We start from the raw sequence: 22,484 nt of genomic DNA on the forward strand, positions 1-22,484 counted from the left end.
CTGACCCCTGCCTTAAGGATTGGATGATAGGACTGAGATTATGTGAGCAATGCTGAGTGACATGTGGCCCCCCAGGCTTGTAAATCCGGCCCATGGACTCTGCCACCTGCTTGGTCAGTCCCCACGTGCTGCGGACGCCTCGCCGTGCGGGAACTGACTTCCTCGGTGCTGGCATGGCTTCTGGGTGGGCAGTGACGTGGGTGGAAATTCCTGCAACCAATCCAAAGCTGCAGATGCCTCAGGGCAGGTGGCAATGCTGGCGTGGCTTCAGATTGCCTGTAGGAAACTCCTGCAGCCAATCCAAAGCTGCGGATGGCTCTGGGCAGGCGGTGACGCTGGTGCGGCTTCGGATTGGCTGCAGGAAGTTCAATGCTGAGTGACATTGCAGCAACTGAGAGGGTGGAATGGCTTTCGTGTGGGCGCCTCCACAGCTTTCAAAACCTTGAGAACCCCCCGCCCATATTATTATTATTATTATTATTATTATTATTATTATTATTATTATTATGACATTTCTATTCTGGCCCTCCTCCAAGTTGCTCAAGGTGACATACATGGTTCTCCCCCTCCCTCAATTTTATGCGCACAACAACCCTGTGAGGTAGATCAGCCTGAATAGGGATTTGAACCCTGTTCTCCCAGGTTTTGGTCTGACACTCTAACCACTACAACACACTGGCTCTCTGCAAAGTGAATGTGTTCATAACTATTGCAGGTTGCAGGGAATAGGTTTTCACGTTGTGGGGAATGGCACAATTCCATGAAAGTGCCGAAAAGTTGCAAAATGCAGAACTCAGAGGTCAGTTTTGTGAGAAACTTGGTTGTCTTTTTTAAAAAACAGCAAGATCCCAGACCTTACACTTTTCAGAGATATGCTTGAAAAACTGGCAGCAAGACTTGCTGCAACCTCTGTAGTCAGACAGGTTGCTGAACAGCATTTCCAGGGCTAAGAGTGTGGATGAATTGTGGAGAAAAAAATATTAAAAATTGCAGGGTACATTAAGCAAAGTGAGAGCAACCTCGCCATTTGGTCTCATGTGCTTAATTTATGCAGGTCTCAGGCTTTGACAATTTCTTGTTTCAGAGGTTCGGTTCCTCTGGCACAAAATTGAAAGGCTAGCACCCGATTAAAGAAACCAGAGTTGATAAATGGCATGAGTTTGGGTCAATTAATTTAATCTGCATATGTATTTGCATATGAATAAAAAGGAACACAAGAAGCATAGCTTACTATGAGAGTTGGTGTGGAAGAATGTTTTGGAAAGGATGGGGTGGGACTGCTTCAAATCCCTGCTCAGCCAAAGAGCTGGTGGGATGAAATGGGGGCAGCCCCTAAGCACATATATTTGAAGGGGCAGCTGTTTTATTTATTTACCTATTCATTCAGTTTATACTCCACTCTTTCTCCCGAAGGAGCCCAGGGTGCCAAACACATCAATAAAAAAACGACTTCTTTTTAAGAGCATTTTTAAAAGTTGTTTAAAATAGTCCAAAACAGTTAAAAACATCTTCTCAAACAGTGAGAAGTTGCCAGGAAGTGTTTTCCAGCCACCAAATGACAGAACGTCCGATGCAGCTGTCGGCTATTGTTTCCGGGGTGCCTCCACCAATCAGAAGCTGCGCCTTGGTTTTTGAACATTTTGGAAGTCAAACAGACTTCCAGAACGGATTAAGTCTGGTGCTTTTGTTTTTGCTCTTTATTTTGCATTTTTGTTTTTGAGGCTTTTTCTGTTAATTTGTTTTTGTGACTGTGTGGAACCCAGTTCAGCTACTGATGGATTGATTGTGTGACTGAGGAAATGGATAAAGGCCCTCCATCCAAACAATGACTGTCATCAGTGCAGGTAAGAAAAAAAATAATTTTAATTTTTATCATATACAATGCTGTCTTATTTATTTTATAGTACAGTACATTGATTATTGCTTTCAATTTATGGATCCATGGTCTCGTCAGATAGTAAAATTCATGTTAAATTGCTGTTTTAGGGGTTGTTTTTAAAAGTCTGGAACAGATTAATCCATTTTGCATTACTTTCTATGGCAAAGCGTGCCTTGGTTTTGGAACGCTTTGGTTTTGGAACAGATTTCCGGAATGGATTAAGTTTGAGAACCAAGGTAGCACTATTCATACCATAGTGAAAAAGGTTTTGTGAGCATCAACCATCTATGAAGGCCATGAGACTGGTCCTGCATGACTTGTGAGCTGCCAAGCTTTTGCTACAAGCCTGGAATAGCAAAGACAAGGGGTGCATGTGGGCATGGGTGTAAGCAGCACAGCATCTGACACCCCATAATATACCCTGAAAAGAACTATGGCCCAACCAATGGCCTGCTCTGGCTACTCACCCAATAACTGGTTGGCGGACGACGTTGTGAGATTGAATTGCTGCTCCAGGTATTTCCCCAGGAAAGCCGCAAAGCCAGCAACCACGGCGATCTCCATGCACGCTGCAAGGACAATGCAGGTGAAGACCGGATTGGAGAGCAAGTGCTTGGTTACTTTAGGGATCACTGAAGAAGAGAAAAGAGAGGAAAAGGGTCTTTAGAAAGGGGGCTACTTTCTGAGCTTCCCCAGATGCCCTCAAGAAGGTCTTCCCCAGCTTCTAGGCATCTTGGCTCACAATGACCTTGCTGAACGGAGATAATTGGAGTTGTGGTCCAAAACATTTAGAGGATGCCAGGTTACGGAAGGCTGCCTAAAGACATTTTCCCAGCTGTGGGGCAGCTGGTTGTCTGTAAGCAGCTCCCATGTGGCTGGGAGGACACTCCGCGTGACCCAACCACATTGGCAGGGCTCAGTCACATGGGTCTTATGCTGCTAGATCCATGTGACTGAGCCTCGGCACATGTGGTTGGCTTTCCCAAGCCACAGGTCTATAGTTCACATCCATGTCCATGGTCAGAGGCAGTCATGCTTCTGAATACATGTGGCCGGAAACTGCAGGCAGGGAGCATGCTCTTGTGCTTGGGTCCTCCTTGCAGGTTTCCCGTTAGCATTTGGGTGGCCAGTTTGAGAACAGGATGGTGGACTAGATGACAAGGAGGTCTTCTGGTGTTCCTATGCTCTCATGGAAATGCACTCAAGGCCAGGGTTGGACAGACTTCAGGCTTGTGGGGTGTACAGTGGTACCTCTGGATGCGAACAGGATCCGTTCCAGAGCCCCATTCGCATCCAGAAGTGAACGCAACCCGCGCCCGCACGTCACGATTTGCCACTTCTGCGCATGCGCGTGACGTCATTTTGACTGCGCATGTGTGAGTGGCAAAACCCGGAAGTAACGTTCTCTGTTACTTCTGGGTCGCAGCAGCACGCAACCCAAAAATACTTATCCCGAAGCTACTTCAACCCGAGGTATGACTGTACTATGTTTCCTTTGTTTTTAAACTATGACTCCAAGAACCAGTAGCTCAGCCTTCCGCAAAGCAGGCACCCATGATGTCTGCCTTCTTCCTCCACAATCAGGCAATGGCTTGACTTGCCACAGGGCGCCTTTTCTAAAGTTGAGGCATTTCCCATTCTGTGCATTCTTTATTCCGACTTTGAATCAGATTCTTTGTAAGATTCTCATCTTTATTCTTACGACTTTGTATTGATTTAGCCTAATGGCTTTATGCAGCTTTGGCCTGGCTAGCCCCTTTGGGGATGTTCAGCAGAAAAATCGACACAAGCAGACATGAGTTCCCTAAGAATACCATTGCCATCCAACCATACCTGGACTGCTTTGAGGCTCATGGGGCCATCTAGGGGCTACAGAGCATATTACACAGGAAATCAATTACTGTATGAGTAGCACTAAACTTCTGGGTGTTTAGATTTGAGGCTTTGCTTCTGCCCCAAATGTTGCACTAACTACTGGGTTTCTGGATAAGGGGTACTTGCCTTTCTCTAAATCAATCTTTCCCAAACTTGGGTCTCCAGCTGTTTTTGGACAACAACTCCCATCATCCCTGACCCTTGGTCCTGCTAGCTAGGGATGATGGGAGTTGTAGTCCAAAAACAGCTGGAGACCCAAGCCTGGGAAACATTGCTCTAAAAATCAATGACAGGTCATCTATCCAATGGAGGCAAACAGGGTTATCTCTTGATGCTTCCAAACTGGGGCTTATTTCCAAGAAGTTAACTGAGGTACCCCAATGGGTTGCTGGTAACAGGTTTTGTGTGTGTGTGTGTGCTGCAGAGGTTTGGCCCAGTGGGTCTGATCTTTATTCCTTACCTCATTCTACGGGCCAATGTGAACAGGGCCACTCACTTGTCAGTCATCTGATGCCATGATGGCAGGTGAGTTGAACCACAGGGGTGGCAGGGAGAGGTCTCCTCTGTCGGCACATCCCCCTCAGGGAATGCACTTATGAAGCAGGACTGAACTACCTGTGAGGAACTGGTGGGCCCAGCGAGCTGAGAAATGAACTCTTGCCAGTTATGTCAGCTGATTGACAGGTGGACATGGTCTGGGGGGAAATGGCCATGCAAAATCAAAGAATTATAGAGTTAGAAGGGACCACAAAGATCATCTGGTCCCATCCCCTGCAGAAATCTTTTGCCCAACATGGGGCTCAAACCTATGAACCTGAGATTAAGAGTACCATGCTCAACCAACTGAGCTATGTCAGGGCAAACTGGCAGGCTAAGACTTCCTGGATTTCCCCCAGAAAGGGTGAATCTACAGTTAATACTGGCTGGCATTAGGGCTGGGCAATATTTGGTTTTCAACATCGCAACATACCGTATTCTTCGCTCTATAAGATGTACCAGACCATAAGACGCACCTAGTTTTTGGAAGAGGAAAACAAGAAAAAAAAATATTCTGAATCCCAGAAGCCAGGACAGCAAGCGGGATCGCTGCACAGCGATCCCGCTTGCTGTCCTGGCTTATGGGATAGCGGTGCACAGTCTCTCCCGGCCGGGGAGGCTGCACAAGGCTAAACAAGAAGCCAGGACAGCCAGCGGGATCACTGCGATCCCACTGGATGTCCTGGCTTATGGGATAGCCGCGCGCAGCCTCTCCTGGCCTCTCCCAACCGGGGAGGCTGCGTGCGGCTAAACAAGAGCTTGTCGGGGCTGGAGGGGGGAGCCCTGGCTGCTCTGCCGGCACCCGTAGTTTCCCCCGCCAGCCCCAAAGAATGGCTCAGGAGCGTGCCGCACTCCGGCAATTTAGCTCCAGGGACCACACATTCGCTCCATAATATGCACAGACATTTCCCCTTAGCTTTTAAGAGGAAAAAAGTGCTTCTTATGGAGCGAAAAATACGGTATTACCAGCTAAGCATCATGATATACTGTACTGCTATATTATGAAATAAGGATGGAACTAAGTAGAGGCAAACAGTAGGGCTGGGTGATAGCTGGATCTGGAAATGTGGAGACCTGAAACTAAGACTGAAAAAAAGAGAAACTGAATTTGACAGATCCAGTCATCCCTTTGTTGAATATGTCAAGAGTTGCATCCGGTATTACTCCATTCTGCCTATGTGAGTATGTGAAATCCCCATTTTCATTTTCAATTAACCTTCTCTAAGCCCCAACTCTCCCCCCGCAAAGCTCATGCAGGAGTTTCTCTTTGTTTCTAAGAAGGAGAGAAAGACTTTGGTTGCAAAGCATTTCTTAAGCTAATGAATCAGGCAGAGCCTGTTCTGCTTGGGTGAGTATTTTAATTATTCCAGAGATAACCCCGCTTGAGCAAGATGGAGTGCGTTGAGGTTCTGCGAAGAACCTCGCCTTGCCTTGATACCTGGCAACTAACTCCTCTGCGAGTCCTACATGTGAAAAATCAGGACGTTTGAAAAATTATCTCTCTGAAGTGCAGCTGAAGCCTCAGCGGGGCCTGTCTGCGTTGTTGACTGCCATCTCTTCCTTTAGATGCTCAAAGTTTTATACTGCAGGAGCAAGAACTGGTGGCAAGACATGACTATGGGCAAAACAGCCCCTTGGCAAGGAAGGTTTTTAGACTCACCTGTCCCATACCACACTGGCTTAGGATGTAGAGACACTAGGTTTTTATTGCAGAGAAACATTCAGATATTTGACCCTCCCTGTAGTCAGAAATGGTGCAGCCCAGCAAGACATCACCAGGGGGCTTTTGCTTGTCTAGTTCTAGCCAACCAATTTTTTTTTTTGGGGTGGTGGTGGTGGAAGACACTGGCTGTTCTGTCATCAAGATAAGCCCAACATCAAGGAGCAGCCGCTTCCTTTGATTTCTCCATCTGCATCTGTGCTTCAAAGGAATCGTTTTTTGCCCCATCACAGATTTTACACTAACCTCACTGCTTGGAAGCTCAAAGCTGACTGTTCCCCTCCGCCCATCTCATTAGACTCAGCAGGGCCAATTCTGGCACCTAGTAACAGTGGGCATGTGCTGGGACCCCCAGGCATCAATAGGGCCCAAAATTAATGCCACCCCATCCCCCAAAATGTCTCCCCCCCCCGCCTGGCTCTGTCATTCAGGGCTCCCACAACACTCCAAGAAACACTGTATCAGGTCATTGCTGGGAATTAACATGGTAAAAAGGTAAAGGTTAAGGTAAAGGACCCCTGGACGGTTAAGTCCAGTCAAAGGCGACTATGGGGTTGCGGCGCTCATCTCGCTTTCAGGCTGAGGGAGCCAGCATTTGTCCACAGACAGCTTTCTGGGTCATGTGGCCAGCATGACTAAACCGATGCTGGCACAACGGGACACCGTGACGGAATCCAGAGTGCACGGAAATGCTGTTTACCTTCCCGCTGCAGCAGTACCTATTTATCTACTTGCACTGGTGTGTTTTCGAACTGCTAGGTTGGTTGGACAGCTAGGAGCTGGGACAGAGCAATGGGAGCTCACCCCGTCATGGGGATTTGAACTGCTGACCTTCCGACTGGCGAGCCCAAGAGGCTCAGTGGTTCAGACCACAGCGCCACCCGCATCCCAAGCAACACTATATCAGAGCATTGCTGGGAATTATCCTGGGGGTCAAGCTTGGCCCCCAGGGCTGCTCAGGGCGCAGATGTTACAGTGACTGCTCATCTCTAGTTCCCCAGCAGGGCCCACCAGCAGAGGACGGGAGTCTCTTAGAACCGCCTCATGCTTTGAGCTGGCCTCAAACCTCACACTGCTTTGATATGCATTCCTGATATTTCTTTATGGTTCTTCAGCTCACTGTCTCTCCCAGCAAAGCTCCTAATGACTGCAAGCTCACAGACCTTTTTTTTTTTGTCACAGCACTTTCCCCAAGGAAACCCACGTCCTACCACTGAATTGCAGCAAATGGATTTTCAGTGGATTGCCATTTGCTCCAATTTGGCAGTGAATTTCCCACGGAAAGTGACAGGACAAAAACAATGACAACAGATGGGCATGGACTTTTTAAGTGTGGACTTGTGCCTGTAAATTGCAGGGCAAAAGGAAGTCTGGGTTCCTCTAGGGAATCTCAGTTTTCAATCTGAGCTGAGCTCCATTTTTAAAAAAAGCCCTGCTGTACCACACAATGGTCATGGCCGGCTCTACCATGAAGCAGAGTGAGATAGGTGGCTCAGGTGGCAGATATTGAGGGGTGGTAACTGGGCAGAGCTGAGAGCTTGGCTGCTGCATCACATCAGGAGTCCATCTATTCCAGCATCCTGTTCTCAGGGATGCCTCTAGGAAGCCCCCAAGTAGGACCTGAGGGCATCAGCAAGTCTCCCTACTGGTATTCAGAAGCACAGCTGTCTCCAACAGTGGAGGTTGAACACAGTCTTCTCCATGAATTTGTCCAACCCTCTTTGAAGGCCATCCTAGTTGGTGTCCATCATTGCCTCCTGTGGGAGTTCCATAGTTTTAACTACGTGCTGTGTGAAAAAAAGTGCTTCTTTGCATGTCTGTCTTGCGTGTGCATCTGCCAGGCAGCCTGCTTTGTGTCTCTTCCTTTTGAGCTAGTCTCCTGCCCTCTAGTGCAGCAAGGTGAGAAAGATAAAGGACCCCTGGATGCTTAAGTCCAGTCAAAGGCAACTATGGGGTGTAGCACTCATCTCGCTTTTCAGGCATTTGTCCATAGACAGCTTTCCGGGTCATGTGGCCAGCATGACTAAACCAGAGTGCACGGAAACGCTGTTTACCTTCCCGCCACAGTGGTACCTATTTATCTATTTGCACTGGTGTGCTTTTGAACTGCTAGGTTGGCAGGAGCAGGGACAGAGCAACAGGAGCTCATTCCATCACAGGGATTCGAACCGCCGACCTTCTGATCGGCAAGCCCAAGAGGCTTAGTGGTTTAGACCACAGAGCCACCCGCATCCCTAGTGCAGTGGAGGATATGGGAGAGAGATTCAGCGGCCAAAATGCTCAGTGTTTGCCCACTGATTCAAGAAAGACGCAATGAAGGACTTCACGCAGCACATTGTTAAACTATGGAACTCACTCCCACAAGAGGCAGTGGCTCAAATTCAGGAGTGGGGAACCACCAGCCTGGGGGCAAACGCAGCCCTCCTGGCCTCTCGATCCTGCCCTTGCTTTCCTGGATAGAGAGGTCAGAGAAGGGCTTGCAGAAACTAAAGGTAAAGGTAAAGGTACCCCTGCCCATATGGTCCAGTCTTGACAGACTCTAGGGTTGTGCACCCATCTCACTCAAGAGGCCGGGGCCCAGCGCTGTCCAGAGACACTTCCAGGTCACGTGGCCAGCGTGACATCGCTGCTCTGGCGAGCCAGCGCAGCACACGGAACGCCGTTTACCTTCCTGCTAGTAAGCGGTCCCTATTTATCTACTTGTACCCGGGGGTGCTTTTGAACTGCTAGGTTGGCAGGCGCTGGGACCGAGCAACGGAAGCGCACCCCGCCGCGGGGATTCGAACCGCTGACCTTTCGATCGGCAAGTCCTAGGCGCTGAGGCTTTAACCCACAGTGCCACCCGCGTCCCATTGCAGAAACTAGCCTACTGCTTAAATGTAAAATCTGCATTAATGGCTCCACCCACTGGCCTCTGGCCCCACGCACCATGGCCATGCGGCCCCTGGAAGGTTCCCCATGAAGGAACACGGCCCTCAGGATCCCCCACTTCTGATCTAACCAGTCATTGACCTGTCGCCTCCCGCAGACGCCAGGCGAGTTACGAGGGGATAGTGTCACCTCTCAGTTGCTGGAAGCAGGAGACGTCATCTGGGGCTTCCAAGGTGTTTCGCGGGAGGACCCCGTTGCTGGGCTTTGGCCTCTCGTAGTCCCTGTCTGGCAGCATGGCCTGCTCGACCTCTGCCAAGAGCTCTGGCCGGCGGGTCAGGGACTGTGGGAATCCAAACATCGGGAGAGACGAGAAGAAAAGTAAGGCACCGCAGAGCAAGAAGCCCGCCCACCATGCGCCAATCCACCTGGGGTCATCGGGGGTGATGTCCAGCTTACCTGCAAAGGACAGAAAGACAAGGCTGTTGAGGATCATGATGGGAGATAAGAAGGAAACCCCACCAGGGACTGAAGGGGTGTGTCATGAGGGTGGTCTACCCCACACAAGGGGACTTGGGGCTACCCCAAACCTCAGCCACCATTCATGGAGCACCAGCCCAAGCTCCCTGGAAAAAACACCTGCTCTGCATGCAGAAGGCCTCAGGCTAAGTCTTTGGCATCTGCAGGTGGCCACCTGGCATGGATGCTTTAACTGAGATTCCTGCACCCAAAAGACCAGAAAAGACCAGAAGAAAGCTTTTGAAGCTCCTGAGCGATCGACCAGGAAGGAGGGAACATGCCAGTCAGCCATGTGTCTCTACCAGGGTCCTACTCGTGTGTACACTGAACTCCTGACAGTTCAATCCTCAGCATCTCCAGGTGGGGCTGAAGAAGACTTTGGGTCTGAAAATCTGGAGAGCCACTGCCAAGCAGTGCAGACAGTACTGAGCTAGATAAACCAAGAGAAGTCACCTTCCTATGTTTCTAGGAGACTAGAATTGTACACCACAACTCGAGGACAGAAATGCTATGGCCAGATCTGAGTAGCACCCTGGAGTCTATGTTGCACATGCCACACTCTTTACAAGGACCTTGCATAGTAGGCCAGTATTCTAATTCTCCTACTCCAGGAGGAAAGAATGACTTGAGCCGAGGGCTTCCCTGCTGGCAAAGTGTCGAGTGCCTTGGTGGCGCAAGATAAAACAAAGATCAGAGGGAAAACGAGGAGGCAGGTCCTTGCTGCAAGGAGCTTACAATTTGAAATGCGTCTGGAATGTGTCTGTGAATTGCGGCAATGCTTCTGGGCATCAGGGTGTATAACTGCTGCCTTTTGTGTGGCTGGAATGTAGCCTTGATTCCTTGCTCCTCCCACTTTTGCCTTCGGCCCAGCCCACCTGTGGCCCCCCAGATGGTTCCCCAAGAAGGAATGTGGCCCTTTTCTCTTGTCTTAGCCATTGAGCTACACCAGCTGTTATGCCAGTAAGAAAACTTACACATGGTAGTGGTGGTGGGGTGCTAACTACACCTTCCATTAACGTGATTAGCAATATATACTGCTAATATATTAGCAATCACATTGGAGTTTGTTTTTTTAAAAAAGAAAATAAATTCCAGGCACAAGGGGTTGGGTTTATGGTTATTATGGTCACAGCAAGCTGGGGTGTGTCTAGACATCTATGGAAACTTCAGAAATGCCATTTAAAATGAGGCAGCAAAGCAAGGCAAGGAAGGATGAAAGGATGAGGAAACCAGGTAGAGATGGAGAAACAGTTACTTTATAGCTCCCTCTGCTGGCCACAGGGGTCTCCTTTAAAAAAGAAAAGGAAATCGCAGCCGCATCAGCTGCTCCAGAATAAGCAGCAAAAGCAACTGATATTTTTAAATTGTTTATTTTTGGCAAGCCTCCCAGAACTGCACCGTGAGAACACAAGAAGAGCCCTGCAGGATCAGGGTATAGCCCATCTAAACCCAGCATCCTGTTCTCACAGTGGCCAACCCACCGGTTGAATTCCTGTTCCGTGATTGCAGTCATGGGATTTATGTCTATCACACGATGGCGTATATTTTGAATCCACAGAGTGGGAAGTGACAAAGACAGGATGTTTGTGCTACTGTGTTCCGTGAAGTGGGACTATTGTCCTTTGTTCTTTTTCTCTTTGCTGTCTGATGCTAGAGAGAGAGGGAGCCATGTTGCAGTGCTCCATGTGTGTTTATATGTAAATAAAGTAGATTAGCCAAAATGCTGAGTCTGTCACACATGATGTGCAAACTCTGTGGATCCCTAAAAGTGCCGGTGTCGGTTGGCATTGGTCGCTGTGATGCTTGGGCTGAAGAAAGCTTTTGAAGCTCCCGAACGAAAGACCAGGAGGGAGAGAACATGCCAGTCAGGCATGTGTCTCTGCCAGAGTCCTACTCGAGTGTAGGCTGAACTCCTGACAACCAGATGCCCCCAAAGGAAAACCTGCAAGCAGGACCTGAGCACAAGAGCCCTCGCCCCTCCTGAGGTTTCCACCAACTGGGATTCAGAAACGCTATTGCCTCCAGGTATGGAGGCAGAACATAGTCCTCAATGCTGGCAGCCACAAATAGACTCGCCCAGAAGTGAGGCTGTGCCCCTATTGACAGGGGCGTAGGAAGGGGGTCGGGGGGTTGGTCTGCCCTGGGTGTCACCCTGAGGGAGGGGTTTGACAAAATGGCAGCTGGCCAAGAGCTACACACTGTAGGGCAGCTGTGGGCGGGCGTGCACCATCGTTATGGGCGCCACTTGAGCACTGTCCATATGGACGCCGCTCGAACGCTGCCCGTATGGGCGCTCCAGTGGCGCAGTTGGTATCGGCACCGAGCATGTGTCGTTGGTATCAGTGCCGCGCATGCGCCGTCTGTATCGGCACTGCACATGCGCCACTGGGCGGTTTGCCCCGACCCTTGACACCCCACACCGGGTACCAGAGAGCCTTCCTTTGCCACGGCTTCTTGACCGCCCACCTTAGCCTCTTACTCCCAGTTTGGGAGGGTAGCGAATGTGGTGCCTTCCAGTTTTTGTTGTCACCATGCATTATCTTTGACCAGTGGTCATTCTGGCTGAGGGGAGTTGTGGTCTATCCCCATGTGAGAGCATCTTGTTACTCAGCGGAAGAGCATCTGCTTGGTGTGCAGAAGGCCCCAGAGTCAATGCTCAACATCTCCAGGTAGGGCTTGGAAAAACTCCCGCTTGAAACCCTGAAGAATGATAGAACGGTAGAGTTGGAAGGGACCCCAAGGGCTTTCTAGTTCAACCCCTTGTGATGCGGGAATCCCAGCTAAAGCATCCATGACAGGTGACCATCCAACCTCTGCTTAAAAGCCTCCAAGGAAGGAGAGGTCACAACGTCTTGCAGGACTTTGTTTCACTGTTGGAACAGCTCTTAATGTCAGAAAGCTCTCCCTGATGGTTTCCATGAATCTTTTTCTCATCATTTGAATACATTGGTTCTCCAGAACAGGAGAAAACAAGCTTGCTCCATCCTTCATGTGACAGTCTTTGAGATAGTTGAAGATGGCTATCATATCTTTTCTCAGTCTCCTCTTATCCAGGCTAAACATACCCAACTCCCTCCTCTGCACATGTTCCAGCTTGTCAATACCCTCCTGAAACTGTGGCACCCAAAACTGGACACAGGGCTCTAGGTGGGGTCTGACCAAAGCAGAATAGAGAATAGCCCAGTACTTCCCTTGACCTGGAATGAACCAATGCTATTGTGCAGATTCATATAAAAGGTAAAGGTAAAGGGACTCCTGACCATTAGGTCCAGTCGTGGCTGACTCTGGGGTTGCGGCGCTCATCTTGCTTTATTGGCCGAGGGAGCCGGTGTACAGCTTCCGGATCATGTGGCCAGCATGACTAAGTTGCTTCTGGCGAACCAGAGCAGCACATGGAAACGTCGTTTACCTTCCCGCCAGAGTGGTACCTATTTATCTACTTGCACTTTGACGTGCTTTCGAACTGCTAGGTTGGCAGGAGTAGGGACTGAGCAACGGGAGCTCACCCTGTCGCAGGGATTCAAACCGCTGACCAGAAGGTCAGCGGCAAGTCGGCAAGTCCTAGGCTCTGTGGTTTAACCCAAAGCGCCACCCGCGTCCGCAGATTCATATGCTGTGGCTTAAATCAACACAGCAAGTTTTGCAGCTATTGTTAAAGTTGAGTGACTGAGTGAGGGAGAAATTTTTGGAACACATTGGGATATCAGCTCCGCTCAAGGTATGATGGATAGTAGCAAAAGATAGACATAACAATTTACAAGGACGGGAAGAAACGATACGGACAGAATAAATGTCACACACAGGAAGAACAATGATATAGTGTGAGATCTTCACTTGTAGTCTTATAAATTATTTAACCTGTCAACATGAATAGAAGTTATAAATATTGCAGCTGTTGTATAAGGGATTATTATGACTGGAACGTCAGTAAGATTTTGGAACGCAGAAATAAAGAAAATCATCAGAATCATCAATTCTAGCATGTGGAGGGGCACCTTTTCTAAATTATATAATTTGGTATTTGAATGATTGATATTAGTAATTGTATTTTAAACTGGCATTGTTATAATGAGGCTATCATTGGATTATAATTGGAAAATTAATAAAAATTATTATAAAATAAATAAATCAACACTTTCCCCCCTCTGCCCAAAAATGGGGACTGGGGTCTTAAGTTATTGTCAGGGGGAAAGCACAGCTCCGTGGTTGAGTACATGCTTTAGGTAAAAAGCTGACCTTTGCCAGATCAAACCCTTGTCTGCCCAACCTGCTATTTTCTACACTGACTGGCAGCGGCTCTCCAGGATTTCAGGCAGGGCTCTCTCCTAGCCCTTCCTGGAGATGCTGTCAGAGGTCCACCTCTGGTTGAACCCGGGACCTTCTGCCTGCAAAGCAGATACTCTACCACTGAGCAATGGCCCTTCCCCAACATAAGATGTGCCTTATATGGAGTCAAACTGTTGCTCCATCCAACCCAATATTTCCTACACTGACCGGAAGCAGCTCTCCAGGATTTCAGGCAGGATTTCTAGTGCCACCTGGAGATGCTGGGGATTGAACCTTCTGCATGCGAAACTTGTGAGCCATCCTGAGCTACAATCCTTGCTCAATGCGCCTAAAATGCTTGCAAGTTTTTTTGTTTTGCAATTATGCAAGCCAGGCTCTTCCCATTCTACACCTTCCAAAATGCAAGTGGTCCCCCTGCCCACCCTGCCATGCACAGACCCATCACCTGCAACTAAGTGCCTCCTTACTTGTGTCGATGAAGACGGCGTCCACATAGATTTTGGTACAGAAGGAACCCAAGATAAATCCACAGGCTGGTCCAAACACAAGCATTGTAAACAAGATCCCTGTAGGGAACACAGAAAAACAACGACACAGTGAGAGGCGCGTCCTGGAACAAGGATCTAGTCCTCAGTGAGGTGCTCGATACGTGGATGGGTCGTAGCACTCTGGGTTGCCGCTGGGGAGCAGTGAGGGAAGAAAAGTTCTCTGGTGATTGAAGTTTCCTCCAGACCAAAGCATTCCCTTCACACAGAAAGCTAGCAGCTCATGGGAGAAGAGCTCTATGCGAAGCCTTCTCCTGACTTGATGGTTTTCTTAGGTAGGGGAGTCCGTTCCACTAGTCACTGCCTTTCAGCTTGCCCTACCTCACAGGGTTGTTGTAGCGATTTAATGAGAATGGTGGAGACCCATGCATGCCACCTCAAGCTCCTTGGAGAAAAAGATGGGATGCAATTATTTGCAATAAAAATAATAATAACTAAGCAAAACAGTCTTATGCCACTTTCACAGTCATGGCCACTTTCAAATCATCCTGGGAACTGCAGTTTGCTATGGGGTGCTGAGCTGAGAGAGCTACAATTCCCAGCACCCTTAGCAAACCACAGTTCCCAGGATCCTCCATGTCTGTTGAAGTGCTTTAAATGTATAGCGTTGGACGTGACCGATGCCGGCTGAACCTCTGTTGGAAGAGAAATCCACAGCATGGGACCAGCAGGACTAAATCCCCGAATTCTGGCTGAAGTCGGACAGCTTCTCTTTGTTCTCCTACTGGAAAAAAAAATGCCTCGAGGCACTTTCCCTTCCGACAAGTCTGCTAACAGAACTGCAAAGATTGCCCTCCAGAAACTGAACCAAAAGCAAAGTTTGTACGTGACCAGACTAAACTCAATGGTTCTATGAGTCTAAACATCTGAGAGAGTACTGGGGCATTTTATTCTTTTCTCGCTTCCTCCAGTCTGAGATTTCACCACTAGAGTATGCTGTATGCTAAAGCACTAAACATGGAAAGAAGACAGAGGATTTCTTTTCTTTTTTAAAAAGAGAAAGGATATTAACTAAACAAAATACAGTTTTCCAACACGGGTTAAATACTCCGAGCCCCCCCCAAAAAGAGTTTAATGTTTTATTATGTCTTTATATATGTTGGAAGCTGCCCAGAGTGGCTGGGGCAACCCAGTAAGATGTGTGGGGTATAAATAGTAAAATCATCATTATGGAATGGGATGTCCCTATTTTCACCGGAGAAATGTTGGAGGGTATGCAAACCTGTTTAATCACAACAGAAGCTAGGACGGGGGGGGGGGGGGGATCTCCGTAGCAGATTGTTCCTCTTGCAGACTGCTTTTTCAACCTCAGAAAAAATGTGATTGCCTTCGTCCAGCCAACACGACCGGCTGCCTCTTTAAAGCCCACGTTAATCTCAAAAGCCTGATTGCCCCACATTTCCCCGCTGTGGCCGGCTGATAGTAAAGGGGCGTGTCTCCCCCATGGAGAGATTACTGGGATATATTTAACCGAGGTGCCTACATGTGCGGCTTGGAGTGGGGTGGGAGAGAGGAAAATGGACGGAGAATGCATGGACATTCAACTGCCTAATGGCGTCCGTGTCACCCAGGAGACCACATAAGAAAAGAAAAGTTGTTCTGTTGCCTGGAGAGATCACTTCCTGGTTCGCATGGAGAAGCTGTTTTCAATGTGACGGAAGCGTGCAACTGTTCTGAGGCAGCACCAAATGTTGAAATTTTGCACCCCTAACAACAGTTGCACGCTTTTGAATTATGGTGCTGGAGGAGACACTTGAGAGTCCCATGGACTGCAAGAAGATCAAACCTCTCCATTCTTGAGGAAATCAGCCCTGAGTGCTCACTGGAAGGACAGATCGTGAAGCTGAGGCTCCAATACTTTGGCCACCTCATGAGAAGAGAAGACTCCCTGGAAAAGACCCTGATGTTGGGAAAGATGGAGGGCACAAGGAGAAGGGGACGACAGAGGACGAGATGGTTGGATAGTGTTCTCGAAGCTACCAGCATGAGTTTGACCAAACTGCGGGAGGCAGTGGAAGACAGAAGTGCCTGGCATGCTCTGGTCCATGGGGTCACGAAGAGTTGGGCTGATTCCTTAAGAATGGATAAGTTTGATCTTCTTGCAGTCCATGGGACTCTCAAGAGTCTCCTCCAGCACCATAATTCAAAAGCATCAATCCATTCAAAGCACATGGCTTCCCACAAATAACCATGGGAACTGTAGTTCCCCTCCACAGAGCGACAGTTCCTGTCACCCTTAACAAACTACGGTTCCCAGGATTCCTTGAGGGAAGCCGTGTGCTTTGAATGGATTACGTATATGGGAGCTCAGCGACAATTCAGCAGGATACATAATTCATTTCTAAAGAAGAAACCTTTAGCCGAGGCAACGGGGAGTTAGCTAATGATCCATGGCCAACCAATGGCCTTTTAAATCTCTAGTGAGAACAGTGAGGCAGTAACTAACAGGCCAGATATTAACAGGGCTGCAAACCTGACCCTGCATTTCAACTCAAGAGAGCACCAGCAAGTCTTTGCATGCAAAAGGTCCCACGTTTCAATTCTGAGCATCTCAAGGCAGAACTGAAAGAGACCCCTGTCTGAAGCCCTGGAAAGCTGCTGCCAGTCAGTGTATACAAATATTGATCTAGATGGACCAGTGGCCTAACCTGCTAGGTTTCTGTGATTTCTGTATCAAGGAGAAGGGCCCCAGTTCAGTGGCAGAGCATTCTGCCTTTCATGTATAAGGTCCCAGCTAGGGATGGGAGATATCCCTCTCTGAAACCCTGGAGAGCTGCTGCCAGTCAGTGTAGGCAATTCTGCTCTGGATGAACCAGTGGTCTGACTCGGGATAAGGCAGAATTTCAATGTTCTTTGAAGGCAGCTCTTAGTCATGATGTATAAGTGCAAGGCAGCAGGGACATTTTCTTGATTGATCCACAACCTTTCTGAAAAACTACACGGTCCACAGCTTGAGACTCTGTGGTCTACACTGACTTTGGGAAGCAGCCCTCCAGGGTTCAAGAGGAGAGTCTTTCCATGAGTCTGTTTGGAGGCAAGTCTGAGTCACTCCAGGCATGTGGGCAGGTGGCTTTTAGTAAGCCTGACAGAGAAACCTAATACGAAAAGGTACACACAGCCCCTGCCTCCTGGCTGGCTGAAGCGGTTCCCGTCTGCTGCAAAATCTCACTTGCCAGGTGAAACCTGCTCTCCATTATTCATGGGTGCGCGGCTGCGGCGATTACAAAAACATCGTTATTTTAAAAATTAAATTAAAAAAACCCTTCCCTTCCTCCTCCCTGACACTTATCTCTCTGCTCCCCCCTCCCCTCGCCCTGCCAAGATGCTGGCGCTGTCAGACTCCATCACCCCACTTGGTACAAGCGCCTGGCTGGAACTGCTTTTATCCCCACCAGAATAAAAGGAGAACATTAAAGCAAGTCATCCTGCCATTGCCTCTCATTAATTAACAGCTGCAGGCTTTTTAAACATCTGTCAGGGTTACTTTAACATTCCCTTTACTCTCATGGCTACGTCAAGAAGGCGAATAAATCAAGAGCAGCCTCCGCCTTGGCAGGACTTGGGGTTTTTCGCTTCTGCCATGTTTTCGCAGCAACAGCAACCAAAAGCTGGACGCAAAATCGGGTGTACTGATCAAGGCGGCCGCCCAGCCCTCACCAAACTTGTGTGCTCCAGATGTTTTGGATCGCAATGTCCATCAGCCCCACCCAGTGCAAATGGTATGATGCTGGAAGCTGATGGCAGCCTGTGCTGACTGAAATGAAGCAGACCTTTCTCAGGAACAAGGAGTAATGAAAGCAGGAACTCGTGTGACCACCCTGATAGCAAATCATCATGAATGCATGATAATAATAATAATAAAAGGATATCTGGAGAGGCCCCGAATATGCCCATGGGGCCAAGAGGGTTGGAAACCAAAGTAGATGGGAATCGGCTTCCTTCCCCCATGGCAGTAGATAAGAAGATCAAAGAAAGGAACATCTTACCAGTTAGAAACTTTAATAATCACAGTGAGAGAACAAAGAACACATCTCTTAGAAATGGCGGTGCTCCCAATTAAGGATCACACCTCCTTCCATCCCTATTAATCTACGTCACTCCTACGTCTTGTAATCTGAGTTTGTAACCTCTGTGCTTTCTGTTCTGAGACTTTCTGAGCTCTTTGGGACTTTGGGGAGATTGGAGGAACGCTGTCCAACAACTGTGAATCTGTTAACCCTCTCTCTTCCAGTGTTTCTTCACCTAGCTGTTCCCCATCCAGTATTTCCCAGCTTCTGACTCCTGAACTATGCCCCTCTGCAAACCACTCTTCCAAATCTATACTTTCCTCCTGCTCCTGGGAAGATTCAGGATTGGGGTGTGTGTGTGTGGCTCCCACCATTCTTCCTCAGTGCCGTCCTCCTCAGCAAGGTCCCTGACAGTAGATTCCTATGTTTCACCCTGAGAAGCTTGGGGGTTAGCAGCCCTTTTCGAGCTTCAAATTGTAGAATCAGGAAAGGTTTTGGGCAACCAAAATAATCAAGGGGATGGAGCAAATCCCCCATGAAGAAAGTTTGCAGTGTTTGGGACTTTACAATTTAGAGAAAAGGCAACGAGGCATGAAGAAAGTGGTGTGCTTTAGGCAGATTCACCTTTAAATGTGAACTGAATCGAAATTCTCCCCCCCTCCCTAGTTCTATGGAAGGTTTTAAGAAGCAGCCAAACATTTTCTTGTTCTTCTGGACATTTGAACGGTACAGCTTTATAATCGGCCAAATTCACATTGGCTTCCCGCTGTTGTTCTGTTTACTGCGAAAGGATGTTGTTGTTGGTGAGCATTTAATAAAATCCAATATTTCCAGTGTGAGTTGAAAAGGCATTGTGTCCTCTTCTATCCTCCTCTCTTTTATTTATATAAATATTGCCATTGTCTGTTCCTTCAGGGGTCTCCAAACTGGGAACCAAAGGTGGAATAAAAATGTAAAGAGAGCTACGCAAATAAACAGAGGGAGAATTTGACAGCTATTTATATGGCAACATATTCCAGGCATGCTGGCTGCTAAAACATAGCTGCCAGTGCCTTCCAATTATCTTTTCTCTTAGCAAGCAGCTTTAAAATAATCTTTTTTTTTAAAAAAAAAGGAAAAAAATGAGACAAACAAATGGGCAAAAAGGCAGGATTTTAAGAGATTGTTGTACTGGCAAATTATGCATAAATGCCATGCAATTTAATTTCCAGGGCCTTCACCGGGAATAATACCATCCCGCTGTGTCGTCTTCATCTGCCTCCTAATAAACTGATTACAGGCTAACACGCCAAAGCCCTGAGCACCATTATCCATTATTTAGGTCCCGGAAAAGATGATAATTAACCCACAGGTCCTGAGATGCTCCATTGTCACACAGACAATAGGCGGCTGCGTGGCAGAAGAACAGCACGCGTTGCTCCTTCCCGTCAACTTAATTACTTGGGCAAAGCGCCAGACCCCCCCCCCCCGCAATCGCGCGCCAGCTTGTTGCAACTGCAGCAAGCGCAAGATAAAAAAAGATTTCAGGTACTGCAGGTGTTGTGCCAATACAGGTTGTGATAGCTCTGGGCCAGCCACAAATCCAAGCTCATGAGGATGGGAAGGACTACCTTGCAGGGTCAGAAACCAAAGGTCCATCCAGGCCAGCACTCTCTTTTCTATCCCTGCTGCAGCCAAGCAGATGCCTCTAGGAAGATCATGCTGATCCACGGAACTGACTGCCACAGGACATCATGATGGCCACCAACTTGGGTGGATGTAAGGAAAGGTTGGATGGATTCATGGAGGATAAGGCTATCCATGCCTACTAGCCATTATGGCTATGCTCTGCTTCCGTAGTTGGAGGGAATACCAGTTTCTGGAAATTATAGCAGGGTGCATTATTCTTGCGGCCCGGGTCCTGATTGCAGGTTTTCTCGAGGCATCTGGTTGGCCACCGTGAGAACAGGATGCTGGACTACATGGGCAGGCTCCTATGTTCTTCAGTTCTTCTTCCCAGAATGCGGCAGCTAGACTGGTGACTGGGGGCAGCCGCCGAGACCACATAACACCAGTCTTGAAAGACCTACATTGGCTCCCAGCACGTTTCCGAGCACAATTCAAAGTGTTGGTTTTGACCTTTAAAGCCCTAAACGGCCTCGGCCCAGTATACCTGAAGGAGCGTCTCCATCCCCATTGTTCTGCCCGGACACTGAGGTCCAGTGCCGAGGGCCTTCTGGTGCTTCCCTCATTGCAAGAAGCAAAGCTACAGGGAACCAGGCAGAGGGCCTTCTCGGTAGTGGTGCCCGCCCTGTGGAACGCCCTCCCACCAGATGTCAAAGAGATGAACAACTATCTGACGTTTAGAAGACATCTGAAGGCAGCCCTGTTCAGGGAAGTTTTTAATGTGTGACATTTTAATGTATTTTTAATCTTTGTTGGAAGCCACACAGAGTGGCTGGGGAAACCAAGCCAGATGGGTGGGGTACAAATAAATTATTATAACATCATCATCATCATCATCATCATTATTATTATTATTATTACTATTAGTATTATTTTCCCATGATTGCCTCCTCCATCTGGAATGGGGAACTCATAGCCCCCTTCCTATGTTGTTGGACTCACACTCCCATCATCCTAACCATTGGCCATTCTGGCTGGGGCTGATGGGAACTGGAGTCCAACAACATCTGGGTGGCCACAAGTGAAGCATCTACTGGGCTTCACTGACTGGGGACATTCCCAGCCCTACCTGGGAGTGAACCTGGAACCTTCTGCATGCAAAGTAGATGCTCTACCATTGAGCTGTCACCTCTGTCTGGTTGTAAATCAAGATCAGTAAGATCAGGCTGGTACATTCAGATAAATGCAGCACTGGCCCGTGAACCTCAGTCTGCCTGCATCTAGCACCCACCTGCTTGTCTTCTTACTTATAAGCAGTCCAGAGGGTGGCACTGGCCGTCAGCTGCCTCCTCCTTCATCTCAAGCGTTGCCCTTGCAAAACTCAGCAGGGAGGAGGATGGGGGCAAAACTAGGATTAGCTGGAACTGCTTGCCATTGGCTCTGGCGCCACCTACTGTTGCCCTCCCTGCCTTATGCCCCAATAAGCAATAGTCCCAATTGGCACCAACCATCACTGTTGCGACTCTCACTGCAATATCTATGAAGGATAAACCGGCAGTGTTCACTCCTCAGGAGGAAAAGGGATGGGAGGATGAAGTGTCCAGGGAAGCGCGTCAGCCCTTTGCTTCCACACAAACCGACTTTGAGCTCCGATTCAATTCTTTTGTGGTGCTTAATAGCACTTCATGCAATCCATTAAGTAACTCAGGAGACCTTTGTGAAAATGCTCTCGTGTTTCTCTCTGGAGGGAATTCTGAAGCTCTAAAAGTAATTTGCTGCGGGCTCGACAAAGCACAAGCAAAGGAGTCGCTCGTCACATGCGCAGGAGGGAAAGAGCAAAACCATCTGCCTTCAAGAGCCTGCAATGCGCCGGGATTAAATGGGGAAAGGGCCAATTAGCTCAGGCCGACACTTTCATCCATCTCAGATTACCCTAATCAAACACAAAAGCAGTTTGTGATCTCTCCCTCCCCGAACCTTCCTCTGGAAACTCACGAGAAGCACATTGGCTCTGCTGGTGTCATGCAGCGTCAAAGAGAATGAGGTTGTGATGTCGGAAGCTGCCAGTTCAAATCTCACCACCGCTGCAATTTCAATAGGTAGCCTTAAGCAAGTTACACTCCCTGCCAGCCTCAATCTCTGTCACTACCTGCCCCGCAATATAGGGACAATGACACTGGCCTACCCTACTGGGCTTCGGCAAGGACTTCTGCAATACTCAGCTTTCGTTCTGAACATTCAAATGCACCTGATAAAGCTTCTGCATGCAGGAATCCCCAGCATCTCTAGTTGAAAGGACTGAGAAGGAGGAAATGGGAAAGAACTCTCTCTGCCTAAACCCTGGGCTCAGGCCTCATTTGGACCATACATTTAAAGCACTACTATGCTACTTTAACAGTCAAGGCTTCCCCCAAGAATCCTGGGAATGGTAGTTTGTTAGGGGTGCAAAAGGGTTTTTATTGCGTGGAAGTCATGATAGTAGTTTTCCTACCTAAATGCATTGGCAAGTACAGTGGTACCTCGGGTTACATATGCTTCAGGTTACAGACTCTGCTAACCCAGAAATATTACCTCGGGTTAAGAACTTTGCTTCAGGATGAGAACAGAAATCATGCTGTGGTGTGGCGGCAGCAGGAGGTCCC

At 48.4% G+C, this 22,484-nt stretch overlaps 1 protein-coding gene across 1 annotated transcript in view; it reads right to left on the reverse strand.

Moving 5' to 3' along the window:
• The window catches only part of SLCO3A1 (solute carrier organic anion transporter family member 3A1), a 113,184-nt gene that overhangs the window by 20,407 nt on the left and 70,293 nt on the right, over positions 1-22,484 (reverse strand). Inside the window, exons 3-5 of the mRNA XM_028706137.2 lie at positions 14,153-14,251; positions 9,072-9,338; positions 2,347-2,511 (exon numbers count right to left, since the gene is read on the reverse strand). Of these exons, the coding sequence (XP_028561970.1) occupies positions 2,347-2,511; positions 9,072-9,338; positions 14,153-14,251 (531 nt within the window). The remainder of the gene's footprint in view (positions 1-2,346; positions 2,512-9,071; positions 9,339-14,152; positions 14,252-22,484) is intronic.

The sequence above is a fragment of the Podarcis muralis genome, chromosome 14, assembly GCF_964188315.1.
Source record: "Podarcis muralis chromosome 14, rPodMur119.hap1.1, whole genome shotgun sequence".
In the NCBI taxonomy this organism is placed as follows: Eukaryota; Metazoa; Chordata; class Lepidosauria; order Squamata; family Lacertidae; genus Podarcis; species Podarcis muralis.